Below are 27,183 nucleotides of genomic sequence, written 5' to 3' on the forward strand. Positions count from 1 at the left end.
GAGATGTGATATTTTGTTGTTGGTATATTACGTATACAGATTTAATGCGGAAGAATTTTGAATGTAACTGCTGACCGATCGCCCGCCCGCCACAATTCTCTTGGCTTGTTTTTTGTTTGTTTGTTTGTTTTTCTTGTTGTTGCTTAATTTTTATTAATTTTTTTTTTGTTATTTGTTATAAATAACAAATCTATTTTTAATAATAAACACTCATTTTTGTATTAAAAAAATATTTATGTATGTATGTATTCATCATTCTATATACATACATATCTATCTATATACATACATATTTATAAATTTATACGATTTTGAATGCATATGTACGTGGTACTCACTCATATGGACTAAATGCAAAAAAAAAAGATACTTTAAATTTTCTATGCATGTAAACGAATTTCATTTATTTTTGATCTTTATTTTAAGAAATTAATAACATGGAAAGCACAAAGCTTAAATGTATGTAATTAACTAGTCCATATGAGGCGCTGAATTCCAAAACTCGTTACTTATTTTTAAAAAAAAAAAATCTTTAGTATCTGAAGTGAAAAACTTCTGTAAATTACATTGAAAATTGGAATGAGTTCCAAAACTCTTTCTTTGCATTGTCTAGTGAGAAACTGCTTCCTTGCTTGGGAGAAAAACAAAACTCGTCCCTTGCAACCATAATCTGCCTATATAGGATTTTTTTTATTGTTTTGTGTCGTATTTTTCGGTGGCAATAATTTTAAAATTTCTAAAAAAAATACTTGTTGAAAAATATGAAATAATTTTTGTGTACTTAGAACTAATTTTTTGGGATTGCCGCATAATCAACATATTTATGACTGCTAAAACAGTATTCCAGGGGGACATATTTATGGGGTCTAGGTGAAATCATGGACCGATATTGCCCATTTTCAATACCAAACACAACTTAACAATAGAGATTATTTGTACAATTTCAGCCAGCTAGCTCCTTTCTTTTGGGACATATGTATCGATTTTTCAACAGACGGACAGGCGAACGGACCAACGTAGATGGTCTTAGCATCTAATGAGGACCCACAATATATACACTTACATACAAATGTGGGTCTGCGACAAATATTTTGATGTGTTACAAATGAAATGACAAAATCATTGTAAATTGATTGATGGTGGTTATAAAAAATGTTTCAATTCAATTTGGATTAGATTTGAATTTACAAAAATAGAACATTAAAAGTTTGTATGAATTCTGTAATAATTAATTCGATTATAAATTAGTTCAGCGATATATAAACCTTTTAGGGATAGGTCCACAGAGAAATACACATAGAAACAATTAAGAGAGATATATTCGGCTGTGCCGAATCTTATATACCCTTCACCAAATTATACTTCAAAGTGCAATTTTAAATATTTTTAGGTAAACAAAAATTTTTTTTTTTCAAAAGTTGGTTTTTTAATTTTTATTAATTTTTTGTTAAAAATGATTTTTTGAATAGTTATATTACAATTTTATTTTTTCAAAATCGGAAAAAAAATTTTAACCCGAATTTTTTTTTCTCCAAAAAAATTAAAAAACAAAAATTTTTTTAAAATATATTTAAAAAAAAAACATTTTTAACAAAAAATGAAAAAAACATTTGAACCATTGTAGGTCCAACTTACTATGGTTTTATATATCATTAGATATCCATATTGTCTATATTAATGACTTCGTAATCCAGATATAGGTAAAAAATAGGTCAAAAATCGAGGTTGTCCTGGTTTTTTCCTCATATCTCAGCCATTTGTGGATCGATTTTGCTAATAATAAAACTTCTCGAAAGCATGTCTGACAGAATTATTGAAGATTTGGATCCCGAAGATATCTGGGGTCTGGATTTCAACAGACAGACAGACGGACATGGCTTAATCGACACCGCTATCTATAAGGATCCAGAATATATGTATATACTTTATAGGGTCGGAAATGAAAAATGTAGAAATTACAAACGGAATGACAAACTTATATATACCCTTCTTACGATGGTGAAGGGTATAAAAACTCAAACAAAAAAATTACTCAAAATAATCTCACATACGAGTGTTTTTATTTTTTCACATGATATTTTTTACTAATACTTTCTAAACACTTAGGTTTTGGACAACTGAGTTAGGTCTTTGACAGTTGATTTTTCGATCTATGTGTATTTATCTATATTATGTTTAGGTCATTGACAGAAGTGTTTCCGCTGTATGTATATTTATCTATAAAAAAAAAACATTTCCATTCAATTTGGATTAGATTTGAATTAACAAAACTTGAAAAATAGATAAATACGCATAGATCGGAAACTCTAATGTCAGACACCTAACTCATTTGTCAAAAACCTAAGTGGCGGGAATGTATTCTCGATGACTTGAACCATAGAGAATTATACATAGAGACGAGACACTTTGATTTGTCAAACAAAAATACAACAAATAATAAGTATTTCTGATACAACAACAAAATACATTGACTAGCATGTATTTTGTTGTTGCAAGAGGTAGGTTTTTGACAACAGACTTAGGTTTTTGACAATTCCGTCTCGTCTCTATGTTACCCTATGACTTGAACCATTCAATGGTTGACTGAAATTTATTATAAATTGATTCAATAAATTCTGAATTCTCTTCAAATTAAAGTCGTTGAATGAATTTAAAGAATTGTTTTATGGAATGAATAACTGCAATTTGTTTAATTTTAGTGAATTCTGTTTAAATTGAATTAATTCTCTACAGTAAAGGCGGTTGGTTCTGCAATAAAGTCAGAAAATAGTTTATTAACTAAGGATCATACCTTGACTGGGATTTAGAAACATTAAAAAATAACCTAGAAATATTCGATATATACATGTATGGATTCTGACTTGAATTTTTTATTATTAGATTTAAAAAGCATCATATACATATGTTTATTTAGTTACTAATACTCATATATGTTGATGATTTTTTTTAAAATTATTTATTACAATTTTTATTTAATTACATTGCAACTAGTACTTTTAAATATTTTAGGAAATTATCTATAATTTTTAAGTAAAAAAAATTAATTAATTTATTGCGCTAATGTAGTAAATACTTAAAATTTAAAAATAAAAAAAAAACAAATATCTTATACATACATACAAAATACATATTGTACGAACATATCGCTCACCTAATGCAAGATTTTCGGTCGGTTATAACATACAATTTAAATTTGTTCAAGTGTTTATTCTGATGAGATATGTAATTCAAAATGATAGTAGATGCATAATATTGTGTGTATTTTTTCGTTATTGGATTGCTGTGAAACTTTGCATTTGCAATGACGCAAGAATATCCGAACTTAGTACTAACATATGTATATCACAGATTACACAGATATGAATCAGCTGGTTCCTGCAATATGGCAATCGAAAACAAACGAAAGAAAATGTAAAAATTGGTTGTGGTTTGGCAAGAGGGACAAATGTATATCGCTCTGCAAACCACTTACGGTTTGATATTACTTTTTAGAGAACTGACATTTCGATGGCTTAATATAGAAACGTCGTATCTAGGTTTTTCAAAATCGGGTTTTTTACATATTCTGTTAGACAAAACTCAAATTGACCTCCCTTAAATACGGTTTCCTATGTTGACGAATAACAGATTTTATAGTAATGAAAATAAACCCGATCTCATTTCAATAATAGTTTGAAAGAAAAAGCCCTAACTCATTTAAAGTTGAATGCTTATTTTTTGGTTTATATTAACACAAACAAGTATATTTTGATATATTACAAATTTTTAGTTGTTATTTTTGGCTTTCACTTTCAGATTTTATTGGGTTTTTCCTTCTCCTGTAAAGTAACTAATAGTTGAGCTATAACCTTTCTGTATTAAGCCATCGATTTGTTGCATATCTGTAATAATCTGTGATTTATAACTTCTATTGTTTTAAAAATAGCAAAATGGAAACCTACGCCAACGAGCAATATGTACGTGTACGTTAAAATGTTCTGAGGATCGGATTTTTTGGAAATAAATTTATAAATATTTATCTCATAGTAAGCTCTGAATTACAAAATTGTATGTAGTTCTTATTAGTTTACTTATTTTAAATATACAGCCCAATTATGAATAAAAATTCCAGGGTAGTTTTTCCCTTTTCCCATTTTTCCTATTCAAATTCAATGGGAAAAAATTCCCGGGGAACAAACTCCCGGGGAATTTTTTATTCATAATTGGGCTGATAGTTATCAAGTGGCATTATTTTTATAGAAAAACCTTTTGTACTTGGCTTATCTACTAGTGGTCGAATTATTATAAAAATAGGATTTTAACTGTAGCAGTGTAGTTTTGAGCTAAATCTAAAGATATGAAAAATACACATAATTTGAACTTTGAGGTTGAAGTTAAACGTTTTATAGTTTGCATACGTTTTTGAAATTTTTGATTTGGACTCAAATCATAGAGAACATAGAGCGGAAACTCGAAAAAAAACTCAAACAAAAAAATTACTCAAAAAAGTTACACATACGAGTGTTGTTTTTGTATTCACATAGTTTTTTTACTAATACATTCTCACCACTTAGGTTTTTGACAACTGAGTTAGGTCTTTGACAGGAGAGTTTCCGCTCTATGTGTTTTCTCTATGGCTCAAATAACTATGTATGTTACCATATAAACTTTAATAATCTGTGTTATTCTTAGAGAATATCGAAAATCAAGGAAAAAAATGCCACTCTAATGTACATATAAATACATATGTATGTACATACATATTTGTACATAAGTATGTAGATAATATGTATGTATAAAGTAATTTTATTACAATAATATCAATCAATATCATCCATGTTTCTTCTGATCGAATGAATGTAATGGTTTTTTGTAACGTGCAAATATTTCTTTTTTGAATATCTCAAAGCGTTTGCTGTTGAATGTATTTTGCTGTTCACGCCACGACGGACGAGCGTTTTTCTTTTGCAAACCCCAATGACAGGTGAATACAGGAGTTAAGACATAAAATGAGTAACCAGAAACATACATCTCGTAGACCTTCAATTCGAATACAAATCCAAATACATGCATAAACACATTCATGTTTATTTAGACAGACAGGTACGGTGGATAAGGGGTATCATCAGACATATGCAAAAAAAAGAAAAGAAAGAAAAATGGAAGAAGATAGAAAAAAGTGTTATTAAATACATATTCAATTATATTTATTATGCATTAATTTCATTATTATTAAACCTGTGAATTTCTTGTAAAACCATAGCCAACGAAACGCTCATCGTGCGGGGGCACATTGTCCAAAGCCACATAGAAAGGTTCATAAAAAAATTCATAATTTGTCACTTGGTGACTAATGGCGATCAGTTGGTCATCTGTGTGACTGTTGGCAAGCCAACTGTAAAGAAGAAAAATACGAGTAAATAAGAACAAATGGTAAAAACAAACAAACAAAAAAAAAATCAAATGTAATCAAAGAATATAAACAAGGAGACGGACGATGGACACTGTGTGAGACAGAGAATATGGGCATACGGACAGACGGATAAACAAACAAATAAAGATTCAGTGATTCATAATGAATAAATACAAAAATAATTATACATATTGTTTATTAATAGCTCGCACATCCATGCATACATACATACATACTTATATGCAAGTACATACATACATATTTTTATATACTTATATGTAGATATGTATGTTTTTTCACACCTTGAAAAGTTTGTAGCATATTGATTGTAGATGAAAACTTTTTCATGGAAAGGCCTTGCCAATCCTCTTTTCACCAGCCGCAGTAGTTCGGTTTTGCTGGATGGAAATCGCACGCGATCATCAATTTCTAGTGTAGGTATGACGTAAGCACACAGACCCGTCGAACATCTGGCCGTTGCTAGAAAATCATTTAGCAATGGCACAATATTATTGCTTGGTACTATGTCGACATCTGTGAGAAATACATATTTCGTTTGGCAGCCTTTGCGTGCAAAGTTGCGCAAATGATTTTGTGGATACAGATTTCGTGAACGCCAGCGTATTGTTTCGCTTGTTCTCATTTGCAACATGCTGTGCAGGGTCTTTTGCGGATTCCGGCAATCGAACATTTGCAACAGCTTGTATGAGTTGGCCGTCTCGTGCTTGGGCTTCCGGTCGTGAGGAAAGGCCAAATGAAATGTAACATTTGTGCGTACAAAGTCGAAACACAACCTCAGATAGGTAATATAGTGTTTCAATATTGTGAATTCATCGCTACCTGATACAAAGACAGCAACAGATATCGGACCTAGCCATTTTCTGGCCACCTCTGCCACCGACAGTAATCGCTCGACAGATGTCTGTGTGGCCAAACATACTAAACCGCTGAGCGATGACTCTTCATAGGTGTCACCGATCAGTGCAAAATCAAACAATTTATATACACGCTGATTGTCCCAACGTCCCAAATTTAGCGGTACATTTTCAAAAGCTAATCCCGATGACTCTAACTTGTTGAGACCATGTTTTCCATTCATTGCAATTTCTTTATTTATCCGATAGCTACTCGAGTTGCCATAAAGCCGGCCATCCTTCAACGTTGCAACTTGAACTGCACTGATGTTTTTAACGAAATTATGAGATCCATTGTGGGTAGTCAGTGTATTGCAGTTGCTTAAGAAATATAAATGTAGCGACCATAGCAAATTGCCAGCAAGTAAGATAATAGATGAAGTTTTTAGGGAGAAATATTTTTTAACGATCTGTAAAGATAAAAAATAACATCAATTAAAATTATATTACTCTTGATTATACATACATATGTTGTTTGTATTCTAAAATGTGAATAATAGGTCTATATCTAAATTCTGTCCCTAAAACAATGAATGACCACATACGTTTTTTAAAAGAACACTCAGCTTTTCAAACTATGTAATTTCTTTCTTTTTGTTTTTACAAATGTTTGTAAAGTAATATTTAAATATGTTATTTTATCGTATCAAAGGTTTTTTTTAATTCTATTTTCAAAATCTATTTCAATTTGATGTCTTAACCGTTAGCGGAGTCGATATAGCCATGTCCGTCTGTATATTGTGTTGGAAATGGTTTCAATATACTTTAGTTGAAATATACTTTAGTTTCAATGTAAATTTTGAGAAATATGTTTTATGTTGAACAAATTTTTTTTAGTTTGTCAGAAATTTTCCTTTAATAAAGATTATTAATATTTTACTAACATATTGAAATCAACTTTCCCTAGCCCCCAAATAACTTACATACATGATTCATACATAAATATATCAGGACAACCTAGATTTTTTACCTATTTTTGATCTACATATGTATATCTGGATTACTAAGTCATATGGATATCCAATAATAGATATTTCAAAGACCTTTGCAACGGCGTATATATAAGGCCAAAGTAAGTCGGACCTACAATGGGTCCACATCTTTTCACCAAAAAAATTATTTGGTTATAAAATTTTTTTTAAATTAAATTTTTTTTTTAAAATTTAAAAAAAAAAATTTTAAAATTTTAAAAAAACAATTCGAAAAATTTTTTTTCCAAAAAATTAAAAAACTTCCAAAAAAAATTAATTTTTTTCACCTAAAAATATTTATTTTGAAGTATAATTTGGTGAACGGTTTATAAGATTCGGCACAGCCGAATATAGCTCTCTTACTTATATTTGTTTAAGAATACTAACATTCCATTTAACACAGCGTGAAGTAATCTATTGGAGAGTTGTTGGAGGAAGTTTTGTTTACAAGCAATCGGTTATTGGAGTGTCTATGAGATGTCTTAGTCAGTAGACAGTCTCTGCTTGGATCTATTATTAAAGGAAGATCTAACATGCATATGTATGTATGTCTATCCGTGAAAGTATGTACAACAAATTTCAATTGACAAGTTATTATAAAGTTTTAAATATTGAAATTTATGTCTTACCATATTTATTTTCCGACCGGGGCTTAGTGACGTCTAAACTGTGTTAAACTAATTTCGCTGGCTTATAAATATATGTATATGTATAAGGAAAATTCCTTAAAAATCGATTACAAAATAATTCAACCATTTGTTTTATTCAAAAACAAAATTAAAATTATTTTCATATTGATTGTATTTTTATTTTGAGGACTCTGGTCATGGATCTATTTAGACGGTTGTAAAGCTCACAAAAAATTGTATGGGCCATCTGTTGCACCAAACTCAGTCATTTTTAATTCATTATTATTTATGGGTTTTGTTTAGGTTTCCTTGGAATTTATCTAAAATACATAGGCAAATGTATTTATGATATGTATTTATTATGAAACATTTCATTTAATATAAATAATTGTTGATTTATTGCAATTATTTTAAAATATTTGATTTTATGAATAAAACACTTTTAAGGGATAGTTTTTCATTGTTGCAGTCATAATTTTTTATGTTGTGGGGGTTGGAAAGTATTCGTATAGTATATATTGTTATTATTATTATTATTTTTCAGTAAGATTCTAAAACTATTTTAAAGTTGGTTTAGTTTCTTTAATGGCAATTAAAATCTTGTATTTAATTTTATAAAATTTTACTATAAAATAAGTTTTCACTTAACAAGTTTATTTTTTTTGTTTGTGTTAGTTTACTGACACTTGCTTTGATTTTTATTTCTTTGTAATGAATTATCCTTTGCAATCCTTTGTATATATGAAACAATATGGAATGAAACACTCCCAATATACATATACCTTTGAAGTTTCAGTCGTTTATTTTAAAAGCAGGGATGAATATTGAAAATAACAGATGTATCCCACATGGGGTGGAAACACTTACGGTGCCGTGCTCTATTCTAAAAAATTACAATTGTTTGTAAATTTGTTCAATTTGGTACATTTTACAACTATATTTTTATTTGGGATTATATCCACAAAACATTTATCCATATATCAAAAAACTGATCATTGAATATCCAATTGTTTCACCAATATGTGTTCAGCATGTCAAATTTTATAACATAAGAGATAAATTAATAATACATAGAGGCGGGACACTCCGATATTTCAAACAAAAATAACAATAATATGTCTGATACAATAACAAAATGCATTGACTATTTAACATGTATTTTGTTATTGCAAGAGTTAGGTTTTGGACAATTACGTCTCGTGTTTATGTTATTAATTTTTAAGAAAAGCTCTAAATTAATATATGGAACTTGATATAGCAAAATAACAAACATTGAGGAAAGATGTGCAAAACCTAATTTATGCTTTTAAATTTATATCGAACATGGAGAATACGTGAGTCCCATTTTTATCAAAATTCGATTTAACCTAATTTGATTATAGGCTCTCAATATAAAAATGTAACTGAGATATCCACCGTCTAATATAAAGTTAGTGTTAGGCGATGTCATACAACTGTCAACGAATTCGCTTAAGCTAAATATCCTGACCTACTAAACATAAAGTGTGTTTATCGTTCTCGTGTATATGATTTCCTAATTGGCATGTTTTTTGGCAATTATATTCGAATATAGGTTATGTTCAGTTATATCAATATTTCGTATTGTTACTATGGCTACCTTCTTACATACTACATCAATGTATTACCAGTAGAGCTTTACAAATTTTAAACTTGAAAGATTAGTAGTAAGTGAATTGTGGATAAAAGATAACGTTTCTTTCGGCTATACCCAAAAGGGAAAATTGTTCAGCTATTGTTTATCAATATGTAAGATTTTTTATATAAATTGTAATACCGATTGATTGATGTTTTTTTTTTTTTGTTATTTTTTAATAACAGTATTAATTTAACGTATTTAAGTGAATGATAAACAATTTAGTTAAACCATAATTCTATTTAGTTAAAGGTTTTAGAGTCAATTCTGTTGAGTACACTAGATATCGGTAAGCTTATTGAATTTTTTCTATAATATCGCTTAAGATTTTTCAGCAGCGATACTCATTTTCAATACTTACATATAAAAATTCAATTTGTATTCTAAAAATAAAAAAAAAAATTTAAACGGAAAATAATGAGGGCATTCATTTCAAAAAAATGGAAAGTACACTCTGATTTTTTACATTGTAAAAAACAAACACAAGAAAAAAATTCAAAAAAAAGTTATTTTTTTCATGGTATTTTGTTCATGTTTTTATTGTGTAAAAGTGTAAAAAAATCAGTGTAATTTTCACTTTTTTGAAATGAATTACCTTAATGTATTTAAAGTTTAAAAAAATATGTAGCCATAGAGAAACATAGAGCGGAAACTAGAAAAAAATCAAACAAAAACATTACTCAAAATAATCACACATACGAGTGTTGTTTTTGTTTTTATATAGTATTTTATACTAATACATTCTCACAACTGAGTTAGGTTTCTGACAACTGAGTTAGGTCTTAGACATATTACCACACATACATTTTTGATAAAAATTAAGTACTCAGTACTCCCATCTAAAAATACCTTAACAGAATTTTGATTGTAACCATTCCATTCTTAATAATAATGGCAACCAATATTTATTTATTGTTTGTTCGATTACCTGATAGAATTACAATTTTCCAACATTTTGTTTACTTTTTGTATAAACATTTTTTCACTAATAAATAAACGAACGAAAGTATTAAAATATTTGTATGAGTTTTTGCTATTTTTATTTCCATTTAGTTTGTATTATAACAAATCATAATAGCAAAGTGAATATGTAAATCAGCAAAATTAATGTAAACCCAGCAGTTCTAGGAAAATGTCCCGATAACTAGCTACGTGACTAATTATTTTAACACGTGCATAGGGGGAGACATTCTGACAACTGGTCCAAAGTAGTCAACACATTGGATTCACATACTGCTTACATATGTAACTAGTTATCTTAACATGTACTGGTACTAATTAATCATATACATAGTCAGTTAAAAAGAAATCTCATAGACAGTCCAATAACCGATTGCTTAATAAACAAATCCTTCCTCCAACAACTCTCCAATAGATTCCTTCTGGTAGGTAAAATAACGACTTTCTAAAGTGCTGTGCAAAATAAACGTTTAAAATTACTTCACTATAGGTTATTTAGAGACACTAAAGTGACAATTGACTTCCTTCACGCTATGTTACATGGGATGTCAGTATACTTAAGCAAAAAGAAAATAAACTGAGAGTTAAATCAACACAATTTGTAATTATTCACAAAAAAGTGCAGTGCACAATAAATATTTAATGTGGCTACACTCTAGATTACTTAGAGACACTTCAGTGACAATGCCTTCACGCTAGATTAACTGCGATATATAACATAGCCAATTGACTTCTTTCTGTACCACAAATAGCACATACGTGTCAAATAACCCAAATATATCAATTGGAGTCAGCCAAGTGATCAGACATTATGACAATTACATACATTGACTACTTACTCAACAGCTAGGAATTTTTGTACATACAAACGTACGTACCATTCACCTTAGGATCCAGAATGTATACATTAATACGAAATCACAATTTAATCAGATTTCAGTTCTCCACCAGAGATTTAAAATCTCACTGGCTGCAAATGTTGCAGCAATTAGTTTTAAATACTGAATAACAAAATTGGGTCAAATAGTTTTTTTTTTTAAAAACTTTGTAATTGCTGAAATGATTTTATCATTCTTATTTTTAAAATACACTTTTTAAACACTTTAGTCTATTTTTATTACAATATTAGTACCTACATACATATTTGAATATTTTATAAGGAAAATACACTAATGAATTTCTATTACTAGATTTATTGTACTATTCCAGCATAATGTGTGAGACGTACATCTCTTGTTGCTACCATGATTCCTGCTACTCGTTGTGTTCACCATATTACTATTGCTCTCATAGTCACGTAAAGCTGTATTGTCGTTGCAGTCGTCACCGACATTGTTATTGTTATTGCTGGAAAAGAAAATGTTTGTTGTAAACATAAACTGGGAATGATGGCGAAATGTTAACGCACTTAGAAATGCCTTTTTATTTAAATTTTTTGTAAACAATATAACGCTCTGTAAAATTTGTATTTATTAGTCAAATATATACATATATACATTTATAATTATAAACATAATCAATAAAAAAAATCTTAAAATGAAAACAGAAACAGTGAATAAGTATTTTTTAATTGTTATTATTGTATATTTAATTTCTAAAAATATCGTTAAAAATTCGTCTATTTCTCATTCGGGTAATTGGTTATTTTGTGCCGTATTTAAACAACTATTCAATATTTGAGTCACCTTATTATTTTTATATTTTATTAATATAATTGTCGCCCTATAATATATTCTTTTAAGGCTCATTTACTCTAACGTATCGTAGAGTGACGTAAATAATGACGGTTTACTTTATCAGATTCTTATGATAAATATGGATTCAAGCCTCAATTAGTGATCTTTGTGTGGAATTATATTTCAGTTCAGGTTTTTATTGATATCTTGAAGCTGTAATTATAAAGCTTCAAGATATTAATAAAAACTCCCCGTAATGTTATAGCACTTTATAAAATGAAAACTACTTTCAGGATAAAGATTCTCCAACTATAATATGATGTATACACAAAAAGCAAATGTCGAACTTTACAGTAGATTGTCATGTCAATGAAGTAATTTTACTCTAAATTATTAGTTTTTGTTATGCAACGGGCTAGCATATTACATTTATTTGTGTTCACTCGTCGAAATTATAAAGTATTCATATTTTTACCACATATGTATATTTACCGTAAGCAACTATTTTGTCAGTTCGTTAATTCAAGTATAAAATGTCAAGTATATTGTGTACTTTTAGCGATGCCAACCATCGAGTTAATTTAAATTCATGTCGCATTGCTAACTATTGTGTTGACATAATTACTTGCTTGCATAGTTGCCAGATTTGAAAACCATGTAGACATTTTGACGATTTTTGATAACAAAATCCAAAAATTGGAAATGGTGGTTTTAGACGATAAGACTTTACGGAGAGAAAATAAAATGAAAATTCATCAATATGCAAAACAAATTGATGAAAGTCGTTTGACTTTTGCTTTTACACGATCCGTATAAAGTATGAAAGTATGATGTGTATTTTTGTTTTGTTTACAAAACAACTTTGACAGATCATATTACTTGTGGGAAATTGTAAACGGGGCTTAAATAATAAAATTAAATTAAATATTTTTCGATTTTTGATAGTTAGGATTTTAACAGAAAACAAAATGCCTGATGTTTTTGTATAGTTTTTTAGCAGAGCAAATAAAACACAAAATGAAAAATAGTGTTTTTTTTTTTTTGAATATTTTGATGATTTTTTCTAAAACTTTTACGATTTTCAATTGAAATCATGTGGCAACTATGCTTACTTGCCTATTTGATTGTATTATAGTGTTGTTTGAATTATACGAGAGAATTGTAAATTACAGAAAATAAATAAAAATATGTCAAAAATAAACTTTTATAATAATTATTAAGGCGAACCCTTAAAGAATACAGTTTAAATCAATTAATTTAAGTAGTTTAGTGGAAAAGTGTATAAATTTTATTTAATCAAAAGGTGTGAACGAACCACAGAAGTTTTGCAGAGAAAAAGTCTGTATCATAAAGTAGTCAATATGTATCTGTGAAGAATGTTGATAGTTTTTCTTTCAATCGCAAATTCAGTTCACTTGAAAAAAAATCAATTAGTTTACTTGAAATAGAAGTATGTTAATAATTGTTAATTGTGTAAATTTGGGATGAATTCTCAAGAAAATGGAATGAAAATCGAATTAATATCTACTCACTCGCCTCACCCTTGTAATGAATAAATCTGTATCTTGTAGTTGTCATACACTAGTTTGTATGTACATAATTAAAAAATAGGAGCAAAGAAAAATTGTGTGAATCGAGTCCAAGAATAAAGTGGATTCCTAAGATCGCATTGTAAATACTAACGTTTAAAAATACTGTAAAATTGTAAGAATATTGAAATCTAACTGCTGAAGAACTAGACATGGATAATACGGACAAAATAAACTATATGGTTAATAACCCGGTTGACAATCCAATGGCAGAGGCTTTAAAACAGCAGGATGCATTTAATCAGCATTTAACAAACATACACCAATTTCCAAGTGATGATCCGCTAAATAATGAGTTAACAAATGTCCAGAAAATGTCATCCAATAACGGTAGCATGTTTGTTAGTTGTGATGCCCCCATAGCTACTACTACTACTAGTACAGGTACGCTTGATTGTCCAAAAGCAACCAGTAGCCCTACTTCTTCTCTGTTAAAACATGAGATGCCTGCAGATGTCGAAATACCTCCAGTATATCCAAACGATATGTGCGAGAGTCAGAAGCGTAAATCGCCCGTCGAACCAAATGTCGACGTGAGTCATTTGGCAAAAAAACAACAGCTTTGTCAGTTAGCAGAGGAGAAGAAAAAGTCTAGTTTGAGGAAAAATATTCGAGAAGTTATGGACACTAACCAGTTGGATACGAACACGTTAAGGGCACAGCATGAAGAATCCGAACGTTTGGCCCGTGTAGCCGAGCAGCAGAAACTTCTAAGAGAATATCAACAGAGAGAAGCTGTATTAACCCATTTCGATCGTTTTGTTAATGAACACAGAGTACGGGACCCCGCCGATCTTATACCCGAACAGAAAAAGGCCAACTTACATAAAGTTCCGGAAGAGAATGATGTGAAGGTAGAACAAACAGCTACCTGTCAATCATTTGAGAGTACAGAAACAGAAACTGATACAGAACCGGTTAAGAGTGCTGAAGACAAAGAAGATGCGGTGCCGGCTGAAGTCGTTACCATCGAAGACAGCTCTGATGACGATGACTGCATCGTGTTGTCAGACGACGAAGCCGAACTAGAAGAAGACAACGAAAACGATGATCCGCACAATAGCGGCATGCATGTCAAGGATGAGTTTAATGTGCCCGATCACTTGGGTCGAGTTGTTATCAATGTGGGCCACCCCGAGGACGAAGAAGACATATTTATAGCCCCACAAATAGCCCGCACCATTAAACCCCATCAAATCGGTGGAGTTCGTTTTCTATTCGATAATATAATTGAGTCGATTAAACGTTTCAAAAGTTCGGGGGGATTTGGTTGCATTTTGGCCCATTCAATGGGACTTGGCAAGACCCTCCAGGTTGTTTGTTTTAGTGACATATTCCTAAGGTATACCCCATCAAAACACGTCGTATGCGTAATGCCCATAAATACCCTACAAAACTGGTTAGCAGAATTCGACATGTGGATACCAAAACAGTCTGACAATCCCGAATACATTAGACCGCGACACTTTGATGTCTTTGTACTTAACGATCAACAAAAGACTCTCACAGCCAGAGCCAAAGTAATTTTGCAATGGAAGGAAAGAGGCGGAGTTTTGCTGATTGGCTACGAACTATATCGGCTTTTAGCACTTAAACTAAGTACGGCCGGGAAACGTCGCAGTAAAAAATGTCAGACTGCGAATGATAATTTCACCGAATCTCGCAGTCGCGTCATGGATGAAGTGTACGAAGCTTTGGTGAAACCAGGGCCCGATTTAATTATCTGTGATGAAGGTCATCGTATTAAGAACGCTCAGGCAGGCATTTCACAGGCCCTTAAGCAAATTGGAACTCGCCGACGAATTGTCCTCACCGGTTACCCTTTGCAGAATAACTTACTCGAATATTGGTGTATGGTTGATTTTGTACGACCCAATTACTTAGGCACAAGAACCGAATTTTGCAATATGTTCGAAAGACCAATCCAGAATGGACTCTGCATTGATTCTACGCCGGACGACATAAAACTAATGCGCTATCGTGCACATGTCTTGCACTCGTTACTTGTGGGCTTTGTTCAAAGGAGATCACATACAGTACTACAGCTTTCATTGCCCGAGAAGCAGGAATTTGTGATCCTTACCCGCATGTCGGAGTTACAGAAACAATTGTACGACACATTCATGAATGACATTGTGCGTACAAAGAATGTACCCAATCCACTTAAAGCATTTGCAGTATGTTGCAAAATCTGGAATCATCCAGATGTTTTGTACGATGCTATGAAGATGGCCGATTCCGGTTTAGATTGGGACATTGAAGAAGTCGATGATATACCGATTGCATCAAGTGTAAATAAAAATGGCTTCCCACCGCCTGTGCCTGCGACAACTGCTTGCCTTCCTCTTAACACCGATACACCTTTAACACCGTCTGAAACACAAACGTATCAGCCGATCTTAAAATCCTCCATTCATGATTCTGAAACAAGCACGCCTTTATCTGTACAACAATTGCAAAATCAAAATGATCTAAAGGACACATCACAAGCAATTGCACAGACACTTTCTGCATCAGCCACGAAAACTAACAACTATCAAGGGTATGTATAATGTTTGTCATTCAACTTTATTTCTTAATTTATCCATTAATTAATGCTTACATGGATTTATAATTAGGTTTCAGTTGACGAACCTCTACATTTCACTTAATGTGGTAGATCGCAATTTGTTCAGATGAATGAAACTAGTTCAAGCTTACGTCTTCTCCCATCTGGTGTCCCTCAGGGATTTGTCATAGGACCTCTTTAATTTAATGTGTATGTAAATAGTCTTCCTTGTTGTGTTAACTCTAGGATATGTGATTATTTTCTATTTGTTGATGTTTTTTGTTGTTCAGCAGCTGTTTAAGGGACTTTAAGGTAGAACTTGAGTGTATATTATTATTTTGAGCGATGTTCCGATTGGTTTTTTTGACCATCTTAAATGTATGGTTGTTGTATTGGTTTGCAATTTTTATTTTGCTGATCATATTGATTTGTTAAGTTTTAGATTTTTTGGTATCTTACGGAGCTTATACTCACTGCTTTCTATTTGCCCTCTAGAATTAGATATAAATTGGCGTATGTATGCCTTGTTGATGTCTCAAGTATTATATGGACATTGCTATGTACTTGAATAGGATCGGACATTTTATGTTGTGGTACGTTTTATATAAAATATAGAGTTACTATAACTTGTAAATCACTTCCTTGGTAGTGCGATAAATTCTTAATTTCGTATGTAATTTTTTTAATTTCAATGAAAAATGGCATCGAGTTTCAACTAATTCATTCAACAATATAAAATTGATTTTCTATGTATATTATCACAAAGGGACCTATTGCCTGTCTCCACTATGCGGCTGCCTGAGAACCTAACCTTCTATGTATATATTCTCTAGTTGATTTTATAAAGCGCATAGGAGACAAAAAACTATCCCAACCATTTAGAGTTAACTACACGGTGCTACGATGGAAAAAAAACTTGGAAAACGTCCTAGCTTAGGTTATAGGGATTGCAGAGTACATTAGAAATTGTGTCAAAAAATTTCAAAAACACCCTCAAATTCAGAAGTTATTCTGAAAATACCGTTTTGGTTATGTAAGTGAACTTATCAATCTGTAACTCAGTCAGTCTCTGTCCGACTTTAAATTTTTAAACGGGGTTAAAATGAAAACTGATCACGCTTTAAAATAGCGTGCATTTTTAAGTTATAAGTATGGTTTTTGTTAAGAATATCTAAAAGAAAAACAAAATTTTTCAACTTTTTTGCTTATTTTGATATGGAAGCTTATAAAAATTTATTTCAATGTATTAAGGAAATTTAGTTCTTAACAAATCATCGTTTTAATTATTAAAATCGGATGAAAATTGTAAAAGTTATTTAACTTTTCATTAACACCTTTTTTAGTATTTTCTATGGGCTGGGCATATGAATAAAAAAAAAACAAAAAACTATACAAAAAAAATTTGTTCTACAATTTTTAATTTACAAGGTAAATTTTGTGGAAGTTTTTTCGAAAAAGTTTAATAACTTTTGCAAGTAGAAACCGATTTTAACAACTAATATCTCGTTTTTGTCTACATAAAATTGCCTATAAAATACTGTGCAAAAAAATATGGTTTCATATACAAAAATTAAAATAACTATTGTTGAATTTGAAAAATTAGGAAAAAAATAAAAAAGAATGCCAAACTATATACACATCTGCTCAAAATAATAGATACACCAAAATTTATTTTTTAAAAACGAAAAAAAATAATGGTATATTGTAAAATTATAAAAAAAATTCAGTCGATTTTTATTTATAGTTAAAAGGAGAGTAAAAAACAAAAACAAAATATTTCATAATTAATAATAAATATTATAAAGTAAATTAAATTTCTTAAATTTCGAAAAATTTGGTGCTCATAATAATAGATACATTTTTAAAAATTCTTATTAAACAAAAGCTAATAAATTTTATCTTAAAAAAATTAGTTTATTATTAAAGTAAAGCTAGTATCCAGTATATCCACCTTTGTTTTGTAAAACTTTCTCCACTCTTCTGGGCATACTGGATATCAAGTTCTGACACTTCTCCAATGGAATCTCGGACCATATTTTTTGCGTTTTCTCCCATAAATCGTCTTTATTTTTGAAAACTTCCTTCGAAAGCCTTATCTTTAATTCACTCCACAAGTTTTCTATTGGGTTTAAATCAGGGGATTGGCTGGGCCAGCTTAAAACAGGTACGTTATTCTCCAAGAACCAGTTTTTAACTAATCTTGAACTATGTTTTGGGTCGTTGTCCTGCTGGAATGTCCATATTAATGGCATATTTTCCGATGCATATGGAAGCATTACGTTTTCCAATATGTCTCTATACCCACTAGCATTCATGGTATCTTCTATTCGGAATATCGGACCAACACCATTCCATGAAAAGCAACCCCAAACCATTATGTTTCCCCCGCCATGTTTTACCGTCTTTTTTGTAAATTTAACGTGGAATTCTTTTCCTTTTGGTCGGCGTACATTTCTTTGGCAGTCGTTTCCAAACAAATTTATTTTTGTTTCGTCGCTCCATAAAATATTTCTCCATTTTTTTCCGCCTTCACACCCGGACCATTGTAAGTGCTCTTTAGCAAATTCTAATCTTGTCTTGATATTATTTTGGCGCATTAGTGGCACTTTTCTGGCAATTCTTCCCGGCAATTTAGCTTGTAAAAGACGACGACGAACTGTTTGTGGACTGATTTCGTTACATAGCTCCGCAGAAATAGCTTTCGATGATATGAAAGGGTCTTTTTTAACCATAAGGACGATCCGCCTATCTGTTTCTGGACTGGTTTTCTTTGGTCTACCGCGAGTTTCTCTTTTTTGTTTTTTAGATAAAGCATTTTGGACAAAATGTAAAGATCTTCCTATGCTCTTTGCTATTTCCCGTAATGATTTTCCTTGATTTCTCATCGTTTGAACAATTTTTTTCTCATCTTCGGTACAATGATGATTTCGTCCCATTTTCTTCAAAAGAGTCCTATTTTTTATAAAATTGTTGCTAAAATTTAAATTATACTTACTGTTTCACGTAAATAGGAACAAAAAATTGCACAAAAAAAAAATTGTATATAAACAAATTACAAATTACTGATGTGTATCTATTTTTATGAGCAAATAATTTTTTGTAATTCAAATAAATTCGTTTTTAAAAATCAACATGAAAGCAAATAGTTGCCAGATTTTTGACTGACATGACATTGCCAGATAGAAATTTTAATAATATGATGTATTCTTAACGCTTGCGAGGAAATTTTCAATCTTACCGCCATTTAAATTTTTTCCAATTAGGTGTATCTATTATTTTGAGCAGATGTGTACATACATTTTACGAAAGCTTAATTCTTTACCTAACTATAATTGTTTAAAATTTTGAAATCGGTTGAAAAATGAGTGAGTTAGAGGTACTAAAGTACTACGACCTACCCTAAAACAGTTTTTTCAAAATATCTCAAAATTTTGATGGTGTTTCAAAATCTTTGAGAACAGTTTTAGTAAGTCCTCACCTAGGCCTACAACCTCCATTAGGTGACTTTTCAAGATCTTACAAAAAGTGTCATTTTGTAGCAGAGTGCTATTTGGAATATAATTATTTTAAAAACTTCGAGAATGAACTGGTAAATCAGGCGACAAGGACAAATATAAATTGCATTGAATGGACACTAAAGTTCAGTATAAGTTGCGGTACATAGACAATTTGAAGCCATTTGATCAAAATAGAAAAAAAGTGCGAATGTCAAAACCAGCTGGACATTCATATAAAACTTCATCAAACATACATAGATGAATCTAAATTTACAAATCTTCACTCATTCATTTGTTATATATACATACATTTACTTATAGTTTGTATTTAGTAAAAATTTTATAAATATTCTCCATTCATATGTTTCTTTAGGCCATCGCTTTTTTCAGAAATGAATCAGTTTGAAAATCCTACTCTCAATACTGTACCCTACAATCCGGACATGCAATCATCATATTTTTCCTATCCGACTATGATGAGTAGCATGGGTCGCCCGTTGCAACCCAACTATGTGGGTTGTATGCTTAAGCAAACTGCCCACGAGACAAGTAATGCGGACGACTCGCACAATTCGTCATCGGAAATAGTCGATTTGGATACAAATGAAATTCGAACGATCGAAACCGACATAGACATGGACAAAAATATCCCATTAAATAAAGACGATAAAAGCGATAAACCGAACGCATCAATTGATAACGATAAATCAGAGACGGACAGTCATTTTAGTAGTTCGATTGGAGCTTCCGAAAATAATGACGTCGAACAAAAGAAGGGCTCTGAAAAGATCACGTACGACTGGGCGATGAAATTTATGAAGAAATATGAACCTGGTCTCATTTCGAACTCTCCTAAAATGGAAATATTTTTCTGTATTCTCAACGAAAGCGTTTGCATAGGCGATCGTGTTTTATTGTTTAGCCAAAGTTTACTAACATTAAATCTTATCGAGAAATTGCTGCAGGCCAATCGTATTCCTGGTGAGGACACTAATTGGACATATAACAAACATTATTTTCGTAAGTGATTGTAGCAATGCTGCCATAAATAATGTAATTAATAATCATCTTCATCTCTTTGTAAACAATATAGGTTTAGATGGTTCAACAACTTCTCAAGAAAGAGAAAAGTTTGTCAATGAATTCAATTCGAACACAAATGTCAAGTTGTTCCTGATCTCAACAAAGGCTGGATCGTTGGGCATCAATCTAGTAGGAGCCAATAGAGTTATTATCTTCGATGCAAGTTGGAATCCTTGTCATGATACACAAGCTATTTATCGGATTTATAGGTAAAGATATAAGAGAAAGTCTTGTTAGTATTGTGTTAATGATATTGATTGGTATTTTCTTCTACTTCTACTTCTTTGAAAAGGTATGGCCAGCGAAGAGCTTGTTTTATATATCGTTTGGTTATGGACAGATGTTTGGAAAAGAAAATTTATGATCGACAAATAAAAAAACAGGGCATGTCTGATCGTGTGGTCGATGAATGCAACCCTGATGCCCACCTTTCCATAAAGGACGTTACCAATCTATGCTACGACTACGACGATGACGATGACAAAACAAATACCTTCGAATATATAAAGCCTTTGGATACCTATACGGACACAATAATGAAAATCATTTTAACCGAATACAAAACATGTTTAACCAAAGAACCATTCTTCCACGAAAGTCTATTAATTGATCGCAAAGGCGAAAAACTATCACAGGCCGAGAAGAGATTGGCACATCGCAGCTATGAAATGCAAAAGAAGACTTCAGCTAAACAAACAGTTTATTCAAACTCTAACAGAATCCAATATCAGACTGTGCGCAAAGATGGTTCTTTAATTACCCGACCAGTCGCTTCGGTATGCAAAATAACTCTTTTTTCCTCTCTTCCTCTATTCCTATATATAACACATAATTTTAAACATTTGTTAACTAAATAGGTTCGTCCCATACAGGCACCCAGGAGTCAAACAACTCAAAAGAATAGCAGTGGCCTAAGAACTACCAGGTGGATACCGGCAGAAGTGTGGCAAAAACAGGGAATGACTGCCCAAGAAATGTCTTTACCACTAGGTATGTAGACATACTTGTGATTAGTTATTTAAATTTTATTAATCTAATCAATTGTTTTGTATTACACACATTTTCGTAGATGTTGTCATACCAACAAACTCAAGCAATAAATCAAAAATTATAATCAAGGCTGGCCAAAGGGTAATGGTACTGAAATCGGCCAAGGGCATTTACATGCAGCTAGATAGCGGGAAAATAATAGCTATAAGGACTTTAAACAAACCGAACGTTGCGACAACGGAAAAAAGTGATGTTATTGATATAACTGGAGAATCGGAAACTGCATCGTCGAAAGAGTCGCCAAAGACTGAGAAATCCGAAACTGATAATGCATCATCACCTGCCAATAAAGGTATACATACACACATATATTTATATTATATACTTTAGGGATTTCCGGATTATATATAAATATTTGATACAGAATAGATCATCATTTTCTAAGTGGTTGCATAAAAAAGATAAAAAGTATATATATTTTGATAGATTAGGGATAAATAAATAAATTATAATATAAATTATCGATCAACTCAACAGTTTTTACGCTCTCCTGAAAAATTTTAAAATTCAACTTAAGTTGTTTTGTCAAAAGTCCACAGATATAAGTTTGTCATTCCCTTGTATATTGTTATTTTAACCATGAAGGCTTGATACGAAATAAATAAATAAAATATTTCTACATTTTTCATTAGATAGCGGAGTCGATATTGCCATGTCCATCGGTCCGTCTTTATGTTGAAATCAACATTCCGTAGCCGCCAAATAACTTATATACATGATTCATAAATCGGTAAAATCGGCCCACAAATGGCTGAGCTATAAGATATACCAGGACAACCTCGATTTTTAGCCTATTTTTTTTTGTATCTATATCTGTATTAATAGCGACAATATGGATATCTAACGATAGATATTTCAAAATCCATTGCAACGACTATAGTAATTTGGACCTACAAATCGAGAATAATATTTTTTACCCCAAATTTTTTTTCATCGAAAAAAATTTTTAAAATGAAAACAACATTTTTTTAACATAAATTAAAAATCAAAATCTAAAAAAATATTTTTTACATAAAATTTTTTTTCATCGAAAAAAATTTTTAAAATTAAAAACAAAATTTTAAATTTTTGTCGAAAATTTTTTAAAAAAAATTAAAAAAATAAAAAAATCTTTTGGCTTTTTATATTACTATGAATAAAATAAAAACGCACAGCCGAATATATTGCTCTTACTTGTTTGTTTTCAATTACAGCTTTCTGAAAATATGTCGACAAAGAGCAATATGTTAAAAACACGAACTTAATTTTAAGTTAATTTAATTTTTAAAATAAATAATAATTTATAACGTCATAGTCTTATGTTAGTTTACGAAGCCTTTCATTATTTTACAGATGCCGATTTAAAGCTAAATAATGGAAACGGTAATCAAAATGATGAAGCGCCAAAGGAAGCATCCAATCAATTAAATCTATTCAATAGTTCTACTAATGTGGACACAAATGTTTTCAACAACAATAACACATCAATAGAATCAGAAAATAAGTCTAAATCGAATCTAATGATCAGAGCAAACAATGATACTCAAGAACAAAGTACATCACTGCATTTTAGTCAGCGACAACAGACACAAATTCAGCAACAACCAGCTCAACCCGTGCAATCACAATCGCAACCACAACAGCAGCAGCAGAATTCGCATGTTTCTCATACTCAAACACTTAACGAACAGCAACATTTGCAATCAAATCCTCCACAGATTCCAACTCAAACTCCAACTATTTCGCAAACGCAGCTAATGCATTCTCAACAGCCGACAGCTTACAGCCAACATCAAACATATGCCTACACACAACATCCAACATTGCGTAATTCAGCCGCTCATTATACCGCCGTTCGAGCAGGCGATATAAATACATACAATTCCTATCCACAAACACCACAGTATACAGACTACCCATCTTATGGATCTCAGCCACAAAGCACACGTTATCATCCGACCAGTAGTAATTCGTCTCACACAAACATTGCTCCCGTGGTTCATCCCCCACCCCCTCCACCTCCTCCCACAAATCCCCAAACTGCAGCAGCCTCGCATCCACCATCGCTTTCAGATTTCTACGGATCATACTATCCGCAATGGTCGACATTTATGTTAACAGCGCCTACCCAAACGTCAAATGATAATCCGCATTTGATGCATAGCACATATCCACCACTTGCAGCTCAACCTCACTCACATTCCCATCATGCCAAAGTGCAATCAAATTCCCATCCCTGGCCACAATATCATCCATAATAGTAATAATATAAATTCCTATATCAACATATAGGATCGATCACATTTTACACACTCACACTCCCACACACACAAACACACACCACACGTTTGCAACATACAAACCCATACAACAATTTACAATTTATAAATAAATTTATAAAAACTTTTACTTTAAACAAAAACAAAAAAACAATTATCATAATTAATATGAATATAATAAGAATACATTCAAACAAATACCTAGCTTAGTAATAATTGAAATTAAATTAATAAAGTAAAATAATAATTTTAAAAGATACAACGATCTGTATTTTACGGTATTTACGGAACGTACATACATACATACATATGTTATCTGGGAGCTCGTTAAAGAGGCTTTAGTACAGTAACTCGGCAATAATTGGACCGATGCCACATACATAAATGTACGTATGTATGTATATTGGACCGACTCACAGAAAAACTTGTTTTTGTTACCCCTTTTGGGTCTCTCACAAAATAACTTACTGACCTCCATTAACATAAAGCCTAGTTATGTGTTAACTTGCAGTTATATTGTCGGTTAAAATATCTTTAGGCTAAAAAATAAACATACATTGTGATAATGGGGGTTAGACCTTGGTTTATATTGAGGGGGGTAAAAAAATCAATTTTTTCCTCTCCATATGAAGTGAGTCGCTCTAATGTGTGTATGTCCGTAAGTTGTCCGAAATCTTTATAAGTTTTTTTTCATAAAATCAGAATAATACCGATTTCAGTGCACTCGCGATAATATGAACACCCCAATATATGAACACTTTTTACTTCCATAAGGTACTCTAAAATATGAACTTAGTGCTGTTCATATTTTAAAGCTTTTTAAAATATGAACAGCTTATTTTTGTTTTTTTAACGTATTTTATCTATCTACACAGAGTGGATAAATTATAATTCAACTGCTTAATAATTTTTGTACTTCCCTAGCTGTTGATGGGAATTAGATTGCCATTCGCAAATATGAACAATCTTACAAAAGTGAACTGGCCTGGTTTTAATTAGTTCATATTATCGCGAGTGCACTGTATGGTGCTATATTCGTCTTTATCTAATATTCCACTAATAATACTTAAAAAAATTTTTTATGAAAATTTTTTATTTTGCAAAAATAAATTATTTTTAGCTTAAGAACAATAACAAGAAATAATTATACCCTTCACCATGAGGATTACAGTATACATACATATATGTATGTATGTAAAAGTTGGCGATTCGATTTCGCGATGTTCGCCTATCTGCTGAAATCAACTTTCCGCAGCCCCCAAATTACTTAGCAATATACATATCTGGTATATTAGGACAAATGGATGAGACATAAGCATAAAACCACGATATTACCTCGATTTTATACTTATTGTTGGCTATATCTCGATTATAAAACTAAAATGATAGTTTAGTTTGTTAGATAATTGGTGAGCTGGATCAAAGGATGAAAAGGTAATTTGTTTAAGATTTGTTTTATTTCTCGCAAAGGCAACTTATGATATATTTATATTATGTGAAATGTCATTTAAAGGTGCTTTCGATGCCATATCAGAATTCTCATGTAACTCCCAAAATATTTTAAGTTTCATAATTTTTGGCAAATATTTTAAGTGTTTTTTTTTTAAATTTTGACATAGAATTATTTAAAGTAGTTTAAATTAATACATTATAAACCTCATATAAATTAACTGAAATGGTTTTTTTCTATCCAAAGTTTGTCAATGCATTTTTTTGTGATTAAGAGATTTTGTTTATTTCTGTGGTGGTTTGGAAAAACTAGGTAACTCCACTTTTTGAGAAAATTGAGATAACACCAAAAATCTAAAGTACGTTTCATTTACTATCACTCAGTCAGATCGAAATTTTGATATAGCTTCTCATTTAAAAGTTATTTTCATGTAAAACTCCATGCATTTTTTGAAAAATCAAGGTAACTCCATATTTTCTTAAAAAACTGAACAATTTGAATTTTAAACTTCGACGTTGTTTCGAAAACTAAGAGAGAAAGAGCGAAACAGAGCAAATTCGGGTCTTTGGGTTAAAATTTTGAACCTAAAACAAGAAAAAAAACTTTGATATGTATATAGGAATAAAAGGAAAAGATATTTTTTGAAAAAACTGGGTAACTCCATTTATTCGTAAATAAAAACAGATAAATTAACGAACTGAGTCAAATAGTCAATGTTTTACCACAAATGATTACTAAAGTTGCCTTAATTCCGTAAAATATAAAAATAAATTAAAAAAAGTATTTGTTTTTGAAAAACTAGGTAACTCCATTTTTCGAAAAAACAAGGTAACTGATATCTATTTTCGGTTCTAATGTCCAAAAATTAGTTCAATGGAACAGAAATCTTCAACATTATTTAAAATTATATTTTGTTTAATGCGCATACATAATAACATTAATTCATATTAAATAATTAGTGAAATATGTTCGGATCCACAATTAGACAATTTCGGAAAAATTAAAATGAAATTTTTCACAATTTTTTTTTCGTCATATTTTTTTTTCTTCAACAAAAAAGTGACGTTTTAGTTTACATGTCATGTCACGTGTTAGGTCATCTCATGACTAGAACAAAGATCAAGGTAGTCGTGGTTTTTTTTGCTAGACCGTATCAATCATGTTTGTAAATTATGTGGGGGTCCGGAAAGAATTAGAATATACATTTATAACACTCTGGTGAAGGGTATAATAAATTCTGAACAACTAGTTCCAAGAGATAAATAAAATGCATGTAAATTTTTATAATATTTGTACACTCGTTGTTCAGAGTTTATTTTTTGTTATGAATACAGCAGCTGTAAAGTCTTTAGGTGACATCAAAATGAACTAAAAGTGGCAACTGATACAACTTCAACACAAGTCGGCATATTCGAGGTAAAAATGGTATGTATGGTACTCCTATATAAAACTGTCTCGTTTTTCTGGGCCACAGTTAAGTACATTATCTTTAGTTTACTTTAAATTAATATT

At 30.9% G+C, this 27,183-nt stretch overlaps 2 protein-coding genes across 3 annotated transcripts; one reads left to right on the forward strand and one right to left on the reverse strand.

Moving 5' to 3' along the window:
- Nucleotides 1-4,780: 4,780 nt before the first annotated feature.
- On the reverse strand, nt 4,781-6,524 carry LOC135960531 (beta-1,4-glucuronyltransferase 1). The gene is made up of 3 exons (XM_065511836.1): nt 5,695-6,524; nt 5,218-5,374; nt 4,781-5,019 (listed from the first exon to the last, which is right to left on the reverse strand). The coding sequence occupies exons 1-3, from the start codon at nt 6,489-6,491 to the stop codon at nt 4,810-4,812; spliced, it is 1,164 nt and encodes a 387-aa protein (XP_065367908.1). The 5' UTR covers nt 6,492-6,524; the 3' UTR covers nt 4,781-4,809.
- Nucleotides 6,525-13,339: 6,815 nt separating this feature from the next.
- Nucleotides 13,340-24,483, forward strand: LOC135960065 (helicase ARIP4). Of its 2 annotated transcripts, none has more exons than XM_065511263.1 (7): nt 13,340-16,327; nt 20,204-20,850; nt 20,924-21,122; nt 21,206-21,689; nt 21,771-21,903; nt 21,983-22,255; nt 23,296-24,483. In XM_065511263.1, exons 1-7 carry the CDS (start codon nt 13,938-13,940, stop codon nt 24,198-24,200), a joined length of 5,031 nt encoding a protein of 1,676 aa, XP_065367335.1. In that variant the 5' UTR covers nt 13,340-13,937; the 3' UTR covers nt 24,201-24,483. The 2 variants fall into 2 exon arrangements, with proteins under 2 accessions (XP_065367335.1, XP_065367336.1); XM_065511264.1 differs by having other exon boundaries at nt 21,786-21,903.
- The last annotated feature ends 2,700 nt before the right edge of the window (nt 24,484-27,183 follow it).

This window comes from Calliphora vicina, chromosome 5 (genome assembly GCF_958450345.1).
Source record: "Calliphora vicina chromosome 5, idCalVici1.1, whole genome shotgun sequence".
Classification (NCBI taxonomy): Eukaryota; Metazoa; Arthropoda; class Insecta; order Diptera; family Calliphoridae; genus Calliphora; species Calliphora vicina.

Bases quoted from the DNA above. Each gene is read 5' to 3' on its own strand.
- LOC135960531 (XM_065511836.1), bottom strand. From the start codon at position 6,491: ATGAATGGAAAACATGGTCTCAACAAGTTAGAGTCATCGGGATTAGCT. The intron at 5,375-5,694 runs GTGTGAAAAAAC...TCTTCTTTACAG, and splicing joins TATGCTACAAACTTTTCAAG to TTGGCTTGCCAACAGTCACA. The intron at 5,020-5,217 runs GTTTAATAATAA...TTCGAATTGAAG, and splicing joins GTTTTACAAGAAATTCACAG to GTCTACGAGATGTATGTTTC.
- LOC135960065 (XM_065511263.1), top strand. From the start codon at position 13,938: ATGGATAATACGGACAAAATAAACTATATGGTTAATAACCCGGTTGAC. The intron at 16,328-20,203 runs GTATGTATAATG...ATGTTTCTTTAG, and splicing joins AAAACTAACAACTATCAAGG to GCCATCGCTTTTTTCAGAAA. The intron at 21,690-21,770 runs GTATGCAAAATA...TTAACTAAATAG, and splicing joins TTACCCGACCAGTCGCTTCG to GTTCGTCCCATACAGGCACC.